We start from the raw sequence: 18263 nt of genomic DNA on the forward strand, positions 1-18263 counted from the left end.
GTGGGGTTTTTTTCCCCCCCCTTCAGTCTGTTGGCTTTTGTGATAGTACATCTGTACCTTTTTTTTTCTTTTTTTTTCCAACTTGGGTTTTGTTTTGGCAAAATACTGGTGATAATTCTTGCTGATTTCACTGTGGTCCATCAACAGTGATAAAAGTGGTGGTGTTTTTATCACCCTTGCTGTCGAATAATTCAATATGGCATGTACATGAATGTCAGTGCCTGCTGCCAGCAATGCATACTGGGGTGCTGGAGGTGGCTTAACTGACAGAGCAGCACGATGTGAAAGCTTGCATTCAGCTTTAATGGCATTTGCCTGAAATGTGTTGTTTTTTGAAAATTCTGTTCAGTTAACTTCACAATTTCAGTGAGTGTTCCAGGCAGCAGTGCCTGGCCACTGCTGTATTTGTCCAAATCCACAAAAATTTAAAAACTGCCAGCCAGCATCTTAATCCGTTTTCTAACGTTTGCTGTTGGTCTGAAAACTGGGAGAGAATAGCCATCAATTACCAAAGCCTGTACACATGCGAGAGGTGCTTATGATGTGGCTGAGCAGGACAGGGGTTAGGAGATGCAGAGAAGTGACGTGGGCCACACCACAAAAGGCCGGTGTGCTTTCCAGTTGTGACTGCGTGTGGGTGGAATGAATGGCCCATGCTGGGAAAAGAGGTGGGCATGATGGAACAGCAGCAAGATATTTTGAGAAACAGTGCCTTAAATGTATTTCAGCATCATGGTCTCGTCAATATTCAGATGTATTCAGCTGCTCTTCTTCTAGGTACAAAGAAGAGAGAATTGTGGGGACTACTAGAAGTGAGGAGTGGACAGTGTAAGAACAGGTGGAGCACGGTCCGGGTGACTCAAGAAGAAAGGGCTCAGAGACTGCCTGGGGACAGTTAATGCACATGTTGCCCTGACAAGAGATTGAGTGTTTAGCAGAAGTCCTTGAAGTAGAGAATGAAGAAAAATTGATGCAGTTACTGTGAAAATGTCAGGAAAAGTGCTTCTTATGGATACACCTAACCAGCAAATACAACTATACGTTGTCTGTTTTAGAATTGGGCATTGTTACATGGAGCACTCTGGAGAGGCCAGGCACAATAGAGCCTCTAAATCTCATCCTTGCAAAAAAACCATTAACAACCAATCTCTTACTTGTTTAGTCAGTCATAGACTGTAAATAAAAAAAACTATGTCAGACTAGCCCTGTGTCTTGGTTATGGAACCTACTTAAAGTCAAGTCCATAAACAGAACAGCATTTTAAGAAGATACTCTGATTTGTTTGTGCCTGTGCTACAGAGTAGGTTCAGCGTGTTTGGACTGAAAGGCTGATTATAGTTAGAGAAAGAGCTACTTCATAAGGATTTACTCTCTAAAATTATCAAAGGAAAAGCTTATGTTGGACCAAGCTTATGTTAAACCAAGCTCTTCATTAACCTCTGATGTGCTACCACATCTTGTTTTTCCTCTAGTCATACCAAAAGACAGTTAAATGAATACAAGTTAAATGAGTATATCAAACACTGTCCTGACTGTTTCTATGAAAGCAGTTACAGTAGTTTCCAAAAGATTTTGCTAACAAATGGAAGAGAAATTGAGACTTAGGGTAGTGAGCAAAAGATGATAAAAGGAAAACAGAACTCCAGTATTTATTAGGAAAGTGTTGTAACTAAGATAATTTGTCATGGGAAATTCTTTGATATTCTGAATTTAGCTGAATAGTTCACATCCTTTCTTAGTTTAGTGTAATGAATTATTCTGTGCTAATGCAGGCAAATTATGGGGAATGGGTAGTAAAAGGATTTGGATTTTAAATATCTGGTTTTCTTAAAAGAAAAAAAATATAAATTTATGTGAATTTTTTTGCTAACTTCAGTTTAATTTTTTTGCAGGTAATCATTGAATGTGACTTCAGAAGCAGGTTGCTAAAACTGACAGAAAAGTGAGTATGCGAGTATTTGTTGTTTTTTCACAAAAAACTTCCTCTAATGCTTAGTAAACCCTTATATTATGATTCTTGATGATCTATATTAATAATTATTTTTATATAGCCTCAAAAATCTATCTCCAATTAAGTATTTTTTTGTGTGAGGTTAGGGTAGTCTTATGTATCCCTCCTTCTGAATATGTCCTGCTGTTTCTTTCTTTTACCAAATATTTTTAGTAGCTAAAACGAAAGGGAACTTTGAAAAGTATGATTCTAGAAACTTCTTATCTATTTTCAGCCATAGATATTATATAATTTGGGATTTAGGTGTGTCACTTTTACAACTGTCAGAATGCTTTTTGGCTCTTCCAGTTTGTCATCTGACACAGCATGACTAGAATCTCTTATGGTGTTGATTTTATTTTCACCTGAATTTAGCTATTAATTTTGATTTTAAAAGCCACTTTTTTCTAGGAAGAGAAACTCTTTTGTTCTGCCAGATCCCAACTTAAAACAGGAAAAATTTGCAGGTATAGAATATATTTAAATCACTGTTGCATCATGGAGCTTTGTACTGACTGCCAGAATGATGTGTCATATTTTAACCTCTTTCCAGATGGTCAATCAAAATTACAATATTATATTATAAAGCCGGAATTGTTCAATCTTATAACAGAGGAGCTAACTCTTTTAAAAGCTCCTCTAATTTTAGCAGAGCAATCTCAATGTTTTTGTAAGGTAGGTCTGTGTGAATTTGTTTGTACAGCTGGTATTTGCAAAATGCATATATTTCAATAGGACTGTTGTAAGTATCTGTAAGTTTCTGTAATCATACTGACTATATTTCACTTATTCCCAGTTGTTCTTGCATGAACTGAGCTCTTTTCTGAAGAGTGCATAGTGCAACTCTATACAGGGTTAAACGAAGTCTGCCACAAGTGTTGGTCTTAGTTAAAATCGCTTTCAAACTGTGCTCAGATGTTCACTGCTCATGTTTGTTTGTTTTGTGTGGAAAATGTAAACGACTTCTTAAATAGTCTGGTATATCAAAGTTGTACCAATAAAACTGAATCTATTAACTCGTAGGAGAGGTTACCATGGGCTCTTTGCAATTCACAGGTTTTGAATAATGATGTCAACAGAACTTTGATTTCTAGCTTTTTTCTGACTGAAGTTCACTGATTACTTTCTATAACTAGATAGATTCCTTTTTTAAATGAAGTCCTTTTAAAAGTGATGTGTATGTACCGAGCTTGTGCATAATATATTACCCTGGGAGAAGCTGGAGAGCCTTTATTCTATGCTGACTGTGTTTTGGCTACTCATATTAAGTTCAGTTTTGCATAATTGGATTTTTCTTGTCTTTAGTGGCATATCGAAGGGATGAAATGTGGTCTGAAGGGCGATACGACTACGAAAGACTTCCAAGAGAACGCCTTCCTCCAAGGATTCATCCTGATGCAAGTGTACACTATGTTTCTTTAGGACTGGGCTTATACCATAAGGGCTGGATTTATATAAGTAATTGAGTTTCTAGTAAACCTTCACATATTTTCCCCCCTCCCCCTGATTCAGTTCTATTCTCATTCATTTAAGCCACCAATCTAGCAAATGGATCTGCACAGAATTAATGGGATGCCTACCCAGTTAGACCTTGTACATTTTTCTGCCAAAATCCTTTGAAAGCATCTTAGAGTAGTCGTGTTCTGCTAAACTGATTTTCAGTATAATTCTGTGTGTAATTACACACAGAATTTTTAATAACTTCTGGAAGAACCAAAAGCCATACTATATTGTAGTTTTTCCTCAGAATGGTTTTTTTTTTAATATTAATACATTTTTGAAGTTATTTGAGATGGTAAAATAACTACTTTCAGCATTAAACCACCTTCCAAATTGCATGTGCTGACTCAAGCCTGCATTGATAGCTTGGATTTTTAAGGTTGATAGAAAAAAAAAAAATCTTGCTAAAGGAACAAGACTTGAAAGATAAGGTCTTGAACTTATGTTTTCACTTGCTTTTTACCTGCAATTTAGTTTATATACTCAGTTCTTGGAAAGTAAATTTGGATTTCTTGCAATTTGTGCTTAATAAACAAAGGATGTCTTTAACTGGTAAATGGTGTGTGATATTTTATTTGAAGGAAGTAGAATAATTCTGCATTATAGCAAAGAACTATCATATTTGGGGAAAAGAAAGGCTGAAATGTATTGAAAAGGTGTTTATTCAGCTCACGAAGCAAGGACTGTTTTCACTATAATCTTCATAGTGTGGAGGATGTTATTGACAAAAAAAACTAATAACATTTACAACATTTGTTTTGTAGTCATTACAGGTGTAACTTTATTTACTGCATTCTTTTCTTAAGTTAATGGTGAAGGTGTCTGAGAAATTTATGTAGCTGATGCTTTTTTTTAAAAAAAAAAGCTAATGCTATTGCTTTACACTTTCAAAAAAAACTTTAATGACATTTAGGGTTTTCCATCTTTAGTTAAGCTAGTAGTGCCTAAAGGGTTGCATCTATATCTAATGGTGTCCAATTAGATGCAATAAGCTATTCCAACATCAGACTGACATGATTTTTAATGCATATTGTTCCCTTCTGCTATTTCAGCTTTAAGATTAGTACTTTCCAGTATTTAAGAAATAACTTTTTGTTGTTTTGTTTTTTGTGCTTTCACTATAGATTTCCAGTTGTTAAAAGTAATATGATTTCACTTATTTTGTGGTTTAGGATGACTACCATAGAGTAGTAAACATTGTGCCCAAGAAACCACCACTGCTTGAAAGACCTGGGGATGGAAGTTACAGTCGGTATGATGATTACAGTCATGTTGACTACAGAGATTATGAGGAGAGTCGCAGTTTTGCCCATGAACGAAGAAGTGGTCCACCACACCGAGGTGTACGTAAGGTGATTCTCCTCTCATTAATATAATGCTTGTTTTCTCATTAATGCTTGAAGGCTGAACAATGATGACTCAAATATTTCACATATAACATTGCTGTTTTTCTCTTAAACTGAAATACAATGAGAGAGAAAAGCATCTAGGTTTTGATACTTAGTGCTTTTATGCAGTTATTGTGCTTCTGAGGCTCTTGTGATTGATGATGCCGTGTTCTGATTTGCTGCTTCTGTGGTTCCTAGTTACTCTATGAACATGGAAAGGAGCCCTTTTCCAATTTTCTGGAGAGCTCAGAGTCTGATGTCGGAAAACAGACATCACTAGAAGCTCTATCTGTAATGCAGTGTAAAGTTATCTAAATGAGTAGAAGAAAGATTGCAGAATTTTCTTCATATATAACAAGTCCTTGTACATACGACTTGTTGAATTTCTCATTTGCAAAGATACTTGCTAATTTAACTTCTGTCATGATGTTGGTTACGTTTTTTCCAGCAGCTACATTTAAGTACAAAAATTATGGTAATTTTGAAAAGTCATGATTGCTGCCTCCCCCAGCCCCCTTATATTTATTTAGCTGTCTGAAATTCTGTAATTTCAAGTTAGTGATAAGAATTTACATTTCAATGAGGAGATTCCCCCCCCTTAAATTCAGGGGCTCATATACATAGTTTGGAAATTTTTATAGTTGTTTTTGTTTCATACAGCATTTCAAGATATTTGTTTTTTTGATTTTTTTTTTTTGGTTCTTTTAGTAATGATAGAGGAAAACAAAAAGAAATGGTTAGAGTGGACAAACAGAGTAAATCTCTCTGCAAAAGATTAATACTTTCTTTTAGCTCATCAAATGCTTTCATTCTACAGTAAATAAGTAACATTTGGCTACTAACTGTATTTCACATCTGATGCTGACATACACTTCATGCAACAATCTGTGTGTGTTGCAGGATGAATCAGGATACAGATGGCCAAGGGACGATCATCCTATAAGTCGGCAGCCTGAATACAGGTATTTTGTAAAACTTGACAGCAGTGCCACACATAGAATCATGCAGGTTGGAAAGTTGTCTATTCCAACCTCTTGCTCAAAGCAGGTTTTGTTAGAGCAGGCCGATTAGGATCTTGTCTGGCTGAACTTTGAATCTGAAACCATGAAACTGCTGGGAAGCTTTGTTTTAAAGATACTGAATGTTGGTTAACTCTAATGGTTCTCCTTCCCTTCAAGTTCTCCTTCCTGAAATCGTCTCGGTGTATTCACTTGGTTGCTGACATGCATGTGCTGTCACTCTGTTACAGGTATTGAAGTGTATTTATATGCCTACTCTGAATCTGAATATACTGTTAGTTGCAACTGCTAAGAACCTTACCCACTGATCCATCTGGGTTTCCTGTCCTTCCCCTTGTGATAGTAGTTGAAGAACTACTTTTTCCTCTTTGTTGCCCTAGTCCTTTAAATAAAATATGAACTTTTATATGTTACCTTTACAAATTTGTATTTTAATGTACATTTAAATATTACTATATGTAGTAAACAGTTAAATGAATGTTAGAATTTTTTTTAATAATCTTTAAAAAATTTTTCTCTTCTGGAGACTGTATCATAAAAATGTGTTCCATGCTGTAAATCTACTTTGATCATAGTCTGTCTTTGTGTCTAGAAGGTTCATGTATATACATGTACTTATGGACACTTATGCTTTGAATGCAGAAACAAAGAAGAGCTCCTCTTGTATAAATTTGTCAATCTGTCATTTAATTCTTTGTTCATTCTTTAGGAGTTTCCTTCAAAAAATTCTTACTGTTTTGTAATGTGTATTTTGTTCTGATACTCAGTGACAAGGAAACTGTCTTCACTGTACTTATTGGGAATATTAAATGCATTTTTCTGATATTTATTATCAAAAGAGTCCTTGGAGCAGAGCAATAAAATGACAGGGATGTGGAAAAGGACATCTGTGCAAGTAACAGGCGATAGTGGAAAAGTGTTTTCTGGTTATACTGTTTGGAATACAAATTAGAAGGCCTTCATATTGTGCCGTTTCTTTCTTTTAGTATTTATTTAGTAATGATGAGAGGAATAATGATAATGTGTTTGAGATGTTTGCCTGGGACTGCAAGCACTGTGATGCATCTCTTTGGTGCATGACTTCACTTGCATGACACTTGCATGACTTCAGAGAAATCATTGGTTTTCCTACTGTTTGCTTCTGTGACTGCAATAACTTAAGACCACAGTACAGTGGAAAGATACAGCAACTTTAAAACTTGCTGGTGTGCATAATAGTATCATGAAGTTCAGCACTGACTAATTTGTCTTGTAACTTTGGTTAAAACAGATGTGTTCGATTTTGTGTAAAATAGATGAGTTGCATGTTTTCTCATCTAGACTGATAACTAGATATTTCCATAATACATTATATTCACTTCTGTGACCACCTTTTGATCTCTGCCTCAAATTCCTATCTGTGAAATGTTAGGAATAGTATTAAACAGTAGGACTGTAACATACATATGTTTGCAATAATGTCTGATGTGGGACTGTCTGATATGATAAATCAAGTGCACAGAACAATGTCATGCTCAAAGTCTTGTTCTGTGGGCAAAGAGGAAACTATATATACCTCATATATAAAACCAAGAATTTATTCTTAGTATAATTGAAATCTTAACAGACTAATCCAAAAATCAGTATTAGTACAAATGTAATTATTACAGAAAGAATATGTCTATGCAGAAAAAGTTTCAATAATAACCAGTTAAAAAGGTAATACATAAACTTCTTAACTTACACCCCTTTTCTTGATGTTATGCTTGCCCTTCCCCTGCTCCTCTGGGTCCTAACTGTGGTGGTTTCATTCTGGTGTATGTGGGGGGTGTTATGATGAGCTGCAGCACCTGTAATCCTTTGCTGGGAGGGATATGATGTTCATGTTGATTGTTTCTTCTTCCTCATGCTAGGATCCACTTGAGGTCATTTTTATATATTTGCTAACATGCTGTTACACCTATGCTTTTTTTTTTTCATTGGTCTACAGCTCCACGTTATGTCCAAATTTACTATAGATGATGCATCTTAAATATGTTAGATACTGTTTCTTTGTTACCCCTAAAACCAGTTTTGTCCAACTGATTGTTGATGAGTTGTGCAAAACAACTCTTTTGTGCCAAAGAGTCTTCAGTGCCAGGCTTGTGCCCCTATCTCTTATCATCCCGTGCCTGTGCCTCCTCTAAGCCACATCCTGTATTTCCACTTCTCAAGGCCTCTGCTATCTTAGCAGGCCTGTATTTCTGTGTGCTACATCATTGGGTTAGTTGTAAATATCTCGTTCTACATAGACTAACTCCTTGTTGCTGCTATCTGTATAAAGCTATGGTTGTACCATACAAAGATAAACAGAAGAAAAACACATTAGCTATAGACACCTGGTCAGTTAAAAGAAATAGCTTTTTCAGCTACACCAAGTGAAATAAAACTGCAGGCAGGTCAAGAAACATTAAGACAGAGCAAGCCTGACAAGCCTCAGAGTTGAGGCATTGCAAACTCAGTACAAAGCTTATGGCCTGTTACTAGCAATGGCAATACCATATTACAGGGCTGCACAATTGCAATAGATATATATTCCTTTGAATATGACAATTTAGACATAGCATAACCAGATCATTATGTAATTTCACAGAAAAGGAGTTTACATACTGTAAGGGATTGTCTGCTTTAGACTTCTCTCAAACTTGTTTCCCTGAGGCTAGAAGCAACAGTAAAGGGTTTCAAGAAGTAGTTTGTAGCAACTTGTGTGAAAATTCTTCTAAACAGGAGAGAAGAGATGAAAGAATTGCAGTTGTTTAAAGCTGTAAAAAGGGACTGAGTTAGTGCCAGGCAGTTCATTTTACACAGAGCAAGAGTGGCACCCAGTGGTCAAAAAGATTCTCTTAAATGTTTCTTCTTGATTTCTTCCATTAAAAATGAGAGTATAAAATTTCAGTCTGTTTTGTTGAAGGCTTTAATAATTTATTGCATGGTAGTCTTGTTTGAGTCTTTATTACACATTTTAGAATGTATAACTGTTACACAATAGCTATAAGAATATGAAAGAACTTCATAGAGATATTTGGTTCAGTTGAGGGTGTGGGGATGTATTTATAATTGAATGAAGCTGTACTGATTTGTTATATAAATACACTCTAGCATGTCAGAAGTCTGAATACTCTTGGATATCAAATCCTGTGATCAGACTGCTAAACACTGGTAGCATTGCATGCTTGGCAATAATTAGGATTTTTTTTGCATATTGTTTGCTATTGAGCTATGTAGTGGATCTCAACAGAGGAAATCAAAGTACAGTACTCAGTATATGTTATCTCTTGTGGTAAAAACTCCTAATTATCTTTTGTTCTGAAAACATTTGCATTATAAAACATAAGATTCAGTAATGATTCTTTAGGACAAAGCTGTCTCTTTGGATGTGATGAAAGCTACTTTCTGTAAGTTCTCAAGGAGTGTGTATAAACTGGCTTTTTTCTTTGGGGTAGGAAAAGGGATTTAAGATTATTTTTAACTAGAAATACTTTTAAAATGTTGCATGGAACATGGCTGAAACATAGTGTGAAGTTAGATTTGTGAAACTAAAGATACCCAGAAGACTTGTAAAGTTAATGGGATTTTGTAATCAGTACAATTACTATACTGTGACAAATATAGCTCTTTACCTGACATAAATAGTCAAACTGAATTTTTTTTTCCTTATTTTTAAAAATTCATTCAGCAGCTAGAAATGTGCTGTAAGAAGCTGTTGTCAATACTATGTTTAGCATTTTCTCTTAAACATTAACAATTCACATTTTCCCAATTTGATTTTTGGCAACTTAAGTTTAAAAAGAAAAAGGTTTCTAATCTCTTGCTTTTTTCCTATTTGTTCCACTTATCTTCTTTCTTTGAAATGATGGAAAACATCAATTGGTATTCTCCCAAATTAAAAGAAGCTGCTTACTTTGAATATCAGGAAACACTCCAATGATATGGAATTTTGGGCGGTGAAAATTTCCTTGATGCTGAAGAAACCATCTGTTGTTTTCTTATAGAGCTGTTTGGTTTTGCCTAAAAAATAAGAAAGGTATGCTCACTTTGCAGCCATATAACTGTGGCTTGAGCTGCAATATGTGAGCTGACCAGTAGCAATTCCTCATGAGCTTATTCTTTAGCCACATCCAATATATGGTTCTTAGCCATCTTTTTTTTTTTTCCTCTCTCTCTCCTCTTTTTTCTTTCTTCTTATTTTTCTTCTTATCCAGTTTCTAAGCAGCTGTCACTTGCCAGTAGTCTACCACTGAGCAGAGCATCACTGGTCATTTTGTTCTTTTCTGGACCACTCACTTCATGAGAGTCATTAGCCCTGTTTTGATCCCTGCTCAGTGAACAGCTATCCTGATCACAGCTTTATTTGTTTTAACCATAATGTCATATTTTCTATATAAAAAATAAAAGAATTCAGAGAATGTGCTGTGTGTAGACTTCAAAAAGTGTTCCCAGATTTCTTGTGCTGATCTAAGGAACTCTTTCTGAATTTCTGAACTCTGGGAACTGATGTGATTTGTGTAACCTTACGGTCATTGTTTGATTTGATAAAGTTCTGTGCCACTTGGTTCAAGCTTATTTGGCAAGTATAAAGAATTGTACGTTGTACATCAAAGCAGAATCCCTTCAGCTTGGCAAACAGAGAATTATCTGCACACAAGATGCGGTTTTAATGTCTTGAATGCTGATGCTATAAGAATTGTGAAACTTATAATTTATGAGCTGAGCAGAGCTCAGATAACACATGACTTTTTTGTACATTTATCATATACTGACTTGTGATGTTGATCACTCTTCTAGGGCTGTATTATTACCTGTCTTTAATGTTATGTCTGCCTGGGTTATTCGAAGCATTTGGCCCAATTCTTTTCATGAATGTCACATTGTTGGAAAAGTTGCAGGGAACAATCTGCTTGTGTCGACGAACTCTAGTGATACAGTACTTCTCAATGGGCCTCATAGCAATGGATTTTACGAACCAGCTCATTATTTTAAATTCAGATAAACTGTTCTGTGTGAAATGCTTTAGAAGATTAGCTGTTTCATTTTAGTCATACTGAATTTTAACTCTTTTGAGTGCTCAGAGGATTACTTCATCCTTGTTTTCACCAAACTGAGTTCATTAATTATCAAATACATGAAACTTGGCAATGTAAGGTGAATAAGACTCATCTTCAAAGAGAAATTGGAAAATGATGCACTTGTAAATCCCAGCTATATGTACATTAAATTTGCTACTTAAAGTTATCCAAGGTCCATTTTTTTAAAGTAAGGATTGCAATATGTGTAGAAAAAGTATTCTGAATCAATAGTAATGGTGGTTTATATAATATAGACTCCTGAGAAGTGGCTCAGATAGGAGACTTTGAGTATCTTCTCTCTAGTTATTGATATGGATATGTTTTCATTTGTTAATGAAGAAAACTTGCTGCTGCTGCTACTACTTTTTTTTTTTTTTTAATGGCATGTGTGAAATTAGGAAGTAGTCTTAGTCTGGTTCTTAATGCATTTGTGTATATAAAACAGATCTACTGATCTGCAGGGCATAGGGCACATTTTGTATTAAATAGAAATAAAACAATGTGGAATGGTAGAAATGAAACAAATTTGTCTGGGGAAAATGCGGAGACTTCACTTTAAGCAACTAGTGATCTGAGAACAACTGAGATTCTTCAGTTAGTTCTATATTTTGTTTCAGAAATCTTTTAAATCAATGGCACATTGCCTTTCATCTGAATGCTATATGTGGCTTTCTGAACATTAAACTTCCAGTTATGTCTTTAAGGAGGTAAAGCATAATATACCCCCATTTTTGTAGAGAAGCAAACCTTCACAGAAATTAATGTGTTTACTCAAGGTCATGGAGAAAATTGGTAGCCAAGTGGGGGATAGAGATCTAGCAGTCTTGGCTTTCTGATCTCTGCTTGAACTACTGTTTCATTTAGTGATTCACCTCCTGCTGGTGCAGTATGCGATGATAGGATACTCTAGAGGAGTGGTCTAAAGATTTTTGCATTAATAAAATAATTGTTCTTTGGTAAGAATGATTGTTTTAAACCGAAACCCTTGGTAAGAGTCTCTCCATATGGAAGCTAAGGGCTGCTGACTCTTATGTCTTTAAAGCAGGATTTAATATTTAGGATTCTATGAGAGTTTTTTCCAGACATGTCATAGGCCAAGGCAGTTATCTTTACATAATCACTTCTGCAATCAGCTTTGAATTAAAGGGGGTAGGGTTTTTGTTTTCTTCCCCCCCCCCCAAGTATTTCAATGAATTAAGTGAAACAGTGAACATGTTTTAAATATTTTATGTTAATTTAAAACACAACATATTGTAAGAAAGTTTAAATCCAAAGCCTGAAGACCTCCCACAATATAATGTAAACTGATCTTTGTCTTGCTTATAGAAGAAAAACTTAGCCAAAGGGATTTATGAGATGGTGCTAAAAATGTACATAAATCTGCTGTTCTGTTGCAATAGTTGACAGGTCTTAAGGGACACTATACAAGAACCTCATTCTTTATTAAAAAGCATGTGTGAAGGGAAATCAATGTGGCAGTCTCCCAAAGAAAATAGTCTTGCTTTTGACAGAGATTGATAAATAGAGTTCTAATTGTATTTGTTAACACGTGCTTTTTTCTTGGTTGGGGCGGGGGGAGGAGGGAATTCCCCAAACTCAAACCTTGCCAGAACATTGACTGTCTTGGGTATTCACACAAGCTACTAGAGTAACTTGTGTTTATTCATATACTTAAATTACAGTTTCCTTATAATATGTCATTGTGGTAGATTCAATGTACTTGTCCACAACGCTAGACAAGGACTTGTCTGCTGAGTTCTCGTTTTCGTTCAGAAGACCCATTGTATTAGGCCATTAGCTAACCTAGTTTACCTTGGCTTCTGAATTCTTTTTTTGGAGCGTGGAACCTTTTGAAACAAGATAACAGTCAATAGGTACTTTACAAGTAGGTTTTATTTTACACTTTGTAGTTAATGACTTTGTTAATGACTTTGTGTTATACTTTGTGTCATATGCAGCAGTGTTACTGATTCGTTAGTTGCTCCATTTCCTTTGAAATGTTTTCTGCTCCACCTCTTTTCTAGCTATTTTGTACTTGGGACAACCGATATATATGCAAACAGATTTTTTTTGTTTGAGAATTTGATTTTTGGTACTTAGCCAAAAATTACATGCATCTAAATGTATTACTAATGCTTTAGGTTCCTTTGGATCACAGATTTTTGAGTGGATTTGAAGAACTTAGATCTTAAGCAGATATCACTCTTAGGATTTCAAAACTGCCTTGTACAGGAGGCTGTGTATAGTTAAGAACTGTTTAAGACTCTGCACTATGACAGGTCAGTGCAACTGAATGCAAGAAAACTTCAGTTCTGACAAGCCTTTTTATATTTCCATGATGAGTCTGTTTCCCCTGTTTAACTTAATTTTAAAGTCTCTGGGTTCTGTGTGTGTAATCACTTGTGGTTGATTCTGCTGACATAACTTTATTAGGCTGTTTTCTTACTAAGAAAATTGTGTCAAATTGAGTTTTTGATATTATTTATGTTGGTGTGACCTGCTTGGCTTGATCTAGAATCATATTAGAAATGTCATTCAAGGCAAGGCAGCTGTCACTCTGTCACTTGAGAGACTGGGGAGAAGAAGGGAGGCTGATAGAGAGGCTTTCAGTTTTAGAATTTTGTTCCCACACTCCACAATGTAAAAATATGTGGAGGAGGTGAAGATTCCTCTTATTTTTAACTGTATGTTTTTGCTTGTTCCAGCTAGTAGTAGGGTTATTCTGCAAGATGAATGTTACTTCTGCTATTGAACTAATAGTACTTGAGTGACTGCTTTTGAATATTTTTTTTATATTTTCATTTGCGTAACTGTAAGGTGTGATCTTTCCTGAAGATTTCTTTTATTTCTTTGCAGAAGTGCTCATTCTGATTCTGAAAAATATTTTCTTTTTCAAAAATTCCTTGTGGATAATTTTATTCCTCTTAAGGGATTTTGCAGAGCTCAGATTTAATTGCTGAAAGGATTCCCATCAGAGTTTGGGGGGAGGGTTTAAACTCCAAAGTCCTAATGTATGCTGTATTGAGCATTTAATTTCTTTTTCTTTTAATCATTCTTCCTGATGAGCTGCTGAGGTCAGTGCCAGTGTTCCTGCCATTCAGCCAGGACCCTGCAACTTCCCATAAGAGTCTGAGCTAGTGGGAGACTCCTTTGACTGGTGTGGGTAATAGAGAGGTCTGGCTATTCTATTTCATTAGGGAACGGTGTAATGGAAGCTTTGTTTTTCTAATCAAAACTTTTCAAAGTTTCTCTTATACAGAAATTGTCAAGTTAGCAGAATTTCCCACTAACTGAAAGTTCTTATTTTTTGTCCTGCTGAGCTTGTGGATACATAGCATCACACATTAGGGCTTTCTCTTTGTATGAAACTTAGAACTGTTCTAAATCTTACTTTTAACTCCTGCTGAGACCCATAAGTTGAGCTGTAAGTGGGTAAGCTTGGCTTCCGAAAAACGTAATTACAAACAGGTAATTTCAGTCTGTGATTCTATGTGTATGGTGTTTCTTATACTTTGACAATGCTTCCTTGCATGTTTCTGCTACATTTAAATATAGTCTTTGTGTGATGACTCTCTGAAGAGTTGATAAAGTTTACTTTGTGTTAAAGGTGGGTAGTCAGAATTTCGTCAAAGAAAGTTCTGATACTCTTAAAAATGCAGTCTGAATTGTTGAATGAAGAATAGTTAGGTAGTACTTGTAAGTATTGTATTCAATTGACAACAATTAAACACTTTTGCACCAAGTTTATTTTCCCTTCATACTTGGAAGCCATATTAATGACCTGAACTGGATACATGTTAATCAACCTATTGCTTGAGGAAAATAATTTTTTGGTTACACATAAAAAATAGATTCTCATCGTGACAATTCTCAATTGCTATCATGAATTTTGACCACTTGCTTTTGATCCAAAGCAACATTATGTTTTAAGGAACCATGGCTTGCTGCATGTGTAACTTTGTTTCCCACTGCAGTCCATGTAAGGTCTTACAGTGGCATACGAAAGTGGTATCATTACTTATATGTTTTTAAACAGTGCTCATTGCTTGAAAATTGTTTATTACAGCTATCAGTAAATATGTTATGATCTACATATCGGGAAAAAATCCATAGCATGTGGAAATTCAGTTAAATTTCATAATAACATCATGGATTTGTTACTTAAAACTAAGTCACTTGTTTGGAAAATGATTTTCTTTTTTATCAGTGATGTTTACGTAATGTTAAAGGACTGTCAGGAGATCCTCTGTTTACATTGTATAAATGGGCAACTTGCCTAAAGATGAGATTATGTACCTGTACAGTGTGAGATCTTGGCTAAGAGCTCACCTCAAAGAAGACTAGAAAAAAGCAGGCCCATTTATAGCGATAGGTCCTTTTTTGTAGCTATCATAATAGTCATGTGGTAGATGGTATGAAACTATCAACTTAATACTCTTTTGGGAAATAATGAGACAAACTCCCATGGATAGGACTTGATTATTCTGGAAAGATTTCCTAGGGAATATATAGAAGAACAGCTAGGTACTGAGAGACAGTGGGGAGGAAAAGGGAAGGCAATCTCTCTTGAGTCCAGACATCTCCTGTTAAGTTGGGCACCTAACTAAAGTACTTCAACAACGAGCCAACGATTTGGCTTAATGAATGTAGTCCTGGCTCTCTCAGGACAGGGAGCGTTGTCGCAGAGGAGTTGTATGTGATTTCCCTTAAGATGGTGAATACTTCATTTGTTAGGTTCCAAGGAGCTGTTTGTTATTTTTGAAACATAATAATAATTTCAGGGAATTTAATTCCCACTGTGACAGGGTGGGAATACTAGGATAGTTTTGCTTAGATATTTTTTCTTTAAGTGAACATAAGTTGCCTAGCTCTTTTTTTTTTTGCAAAGAGCAGATTCTTGGTGTAACATTTCCACATGTAGCAGCTAGCGAGTCTATTATGATCTGTGTCTGAATTTATCAATAAAACAATTCAATGATCTCATGCAGTTGCTATTATTTTTAAAAAAGATGGTTCTATTTTTGCATAATAATTTTTCTTGATGTTTATTCTTGATATATATTTATGTAATCATACAAGATTCTTTCCCTTGAATGTGAAACTTTGTGATATTCGTTTCTGAGTTGATAAGAAATGCTTTTGTTTAAGTGCAAGTGAATATTGATGGTTGACACAGCACTGCTGCATGTCACAGCAATGTCCTTCTGTTCAGAAATTTGATTCTTAACAGTTGCCTTGTGCTTACTGAAATCCTAATTTTTCTAGTATGTTTAAGTATTTTTGGAAATTATGTTTAAGAGCATGTATATGCCATTTGGAAATAAAATGGAAAAGAAAGAGTTTTTAGTGCATTGACTTATTCAGACCAATTCAGGTTTGATGAGATAGAAACTAAGCATATGTTTTATGATTTTTATCCTACTGCATGCATTTTTGGAAGAATTTTGCGCAATGGCTGTTGAGTAAGGCGAAGGGTTACGGTAACAGAGAAGGCTGAAGTTGAGAGGATAAGCAGTGAATGATCTTCAGAAACTTTCTATTCACTTACCGTTATTTATTCCTCACTAAGACTTGTCTCCCTTAAACAGTTTTCTTTTTGAAATTTTATATTTGAATCTGTTTATTAGTCATGGCCAGAATATTGTGTTTTCAGTATAGTTTGGGTATGTGTGTGTATTATTTTTAGAAAAAATGTTAATATGTAACCACTTTGAGTCTTTTTGCTGCTAACTTTAGCTAGTCTAAATGTCAGCCTGAGGGACTATTATTCCATTGAATAATAGTAATAAATAAATAAAAGCCATGAAGTCTGATCTTCCTATAGGTTTAAACTGCTGTGGAACTGAATTTTACTATCTACATTGGTGCTGTTGCAGTCCTTCCCTCTCCCTGTTATTGGTAATGTTTGTCTCGTGTTTGCACTCTTCAGTGAGCTGGCACTGCATGCTGCCCCACCAAAACCAATTAAATAATTTTTCTGTCAGTTTAGCTCCCTGAGGGAAAGCATCAGTACCAGGGTAGGCAGGGAGTAGGAATACGGAGTCGAGAAAGAGTGGGGGAGGTAGCTGTTGTAGCAGCACCAATTTGAATCTGTATGACTTGTTGTGGAGCTGCACTATCAAATTAGCCATTATTAATATTGTTGAAATAACTGAAAGTGTTCAGCAGTTACAAAAGGAATTTATCTAAATAACATGGTTTGTCTCTGTGTTAAATGTGTTCAAGCAAGTGCTGTTTGCAATATATAAAAAATGACCTTAAAAAAGAAGGAGATATTCAGGCATATTATGATGATTGTAAAAGAGGAGGAAAAAAAAGAAAGGGGAAAAAAAAAGGCATGTTGAGCTGAGTAGATGTATGAGAGGAAATGTCTGCCTTCACTCAAGGCTTTCTCATTTTGAACAAACTTGGTAGATACTTGAAAAGAAGGAATGAGATCAAATAAAGGGAAAAATAAGTTGTGTACAGAAAATTTTTCTTTGTGTGTGTATAATGATTTTTAGCTTCAGAAACCCAAAAGCAAAGGTAGCTTGGTAACTTCTATTAAAGAATTTAAATTTCCAGTGCAGAAGACCAAATGACTGTTGCAAACTTTTTAGGGGTAAGCAAATCAAACCTGATTGGCTGATTGCTACAAAATTTACTTGCGTTTAAGTACAAAAAGATAGAAATTAACAGGGCATATTTCTGTTTTATAGAGAAAAATGAAGCATTTTTCTGATTTATACATCTCATTAAGGAATTTGGAAAGAGGAAAAAAAACTATAGTGGTAAGTGTACTACTATATGTCAGTATTACTGACATAAAGTATTACTGCTTACAAACCTAGTCCACAACGCGCTCTTTCCTTTTGCAGCTTTTTATTGGTAGTATTAGAAAGTTAACCACAAAAGTTGATCAAATTAGTATATTCTAATATAGTACATTATTTGTTGCTTTCTGGTAAATATCAATAAACTAATGGCATTCTGCTGCATACCAGTGAAAAGCCTTAAGGAATCCTTTAACAGATATTTCATAGTTTCTGCATTGCTGTGTTTAAGAATATTAAACATAATGTTTGGTAAAAATAATAATAGCTTGCTGAACATAAAATTCACTTATGCCCCTAGAATACAGTGCAAAAGTCTTCTTTCTTTTCAGGTGCTTAGTGTGTATATTGTTTTTAAAAAAAAGTTTGCTTTCATTGAATTACTTATGGCAAGCTCTGACTGTCAAGTTAATGGTCTGTTGGCATTTCTATTGTATGCTATTCTTTTCAGAAGCAATATGAAGTTCGAA

General features: G+C 35.1%; 1 protein-coding gene across 10 annotated transcripts in view; it reads left to right on the forward strand.

The window, feature by feature from the left end:
* PPHLN1 (periphilin 1) overlaps positions 1 to 18263 on the forward strand; it is a 74300-nt gene that overhangs the window by 4864 nt on the left and 51173 nt on the right. For 5 of the 10 annotated variants that reach the window (XM_026062992.1, XM_026062987.1, XM_026062997.1 and 2 more), the window contains exons 2-5: positions 1893 to 1942; positions 3296 to 3393; positions 4663 to 4842; positions 5779 to 5840. In XM_026062992.1, the coding sequence (XP_025918777.1) occupies position 1942; positions 3296 to 3393; positions 4663 to 4842; positions 5779 to 5840 (341 nt within the window). In that variant the 5' untranslated portion in view covers positions 1893 to 1941. The remainder of the gene's footprint in view (positions 1 to 1892; positions 1943 to 3295; positions 3394 to 4662; positions 4843 to 5778; positions 5841 to 18263) is intronic. The other 5 variants (XM_026062995.1, XM_026062989.1, XM_026062996.1 and 2 more) reach the window with 3 other exon arrangements.

Source organism: Apteryx rowi, unplaced genomic scaffold (genome assembly GCF_003343035.1).
Source record: "Apteryx rowi isolate R43461 unplaced genomic scaffold, aptRow1 scaffold_198, whole genome shotgun sequence".
Lineage (NCBI taxonomy): Eukaryota > Metazoa > Chordata > Aves > Apterygiformes > Apterygidae > Apteryx > Apteryx rowi.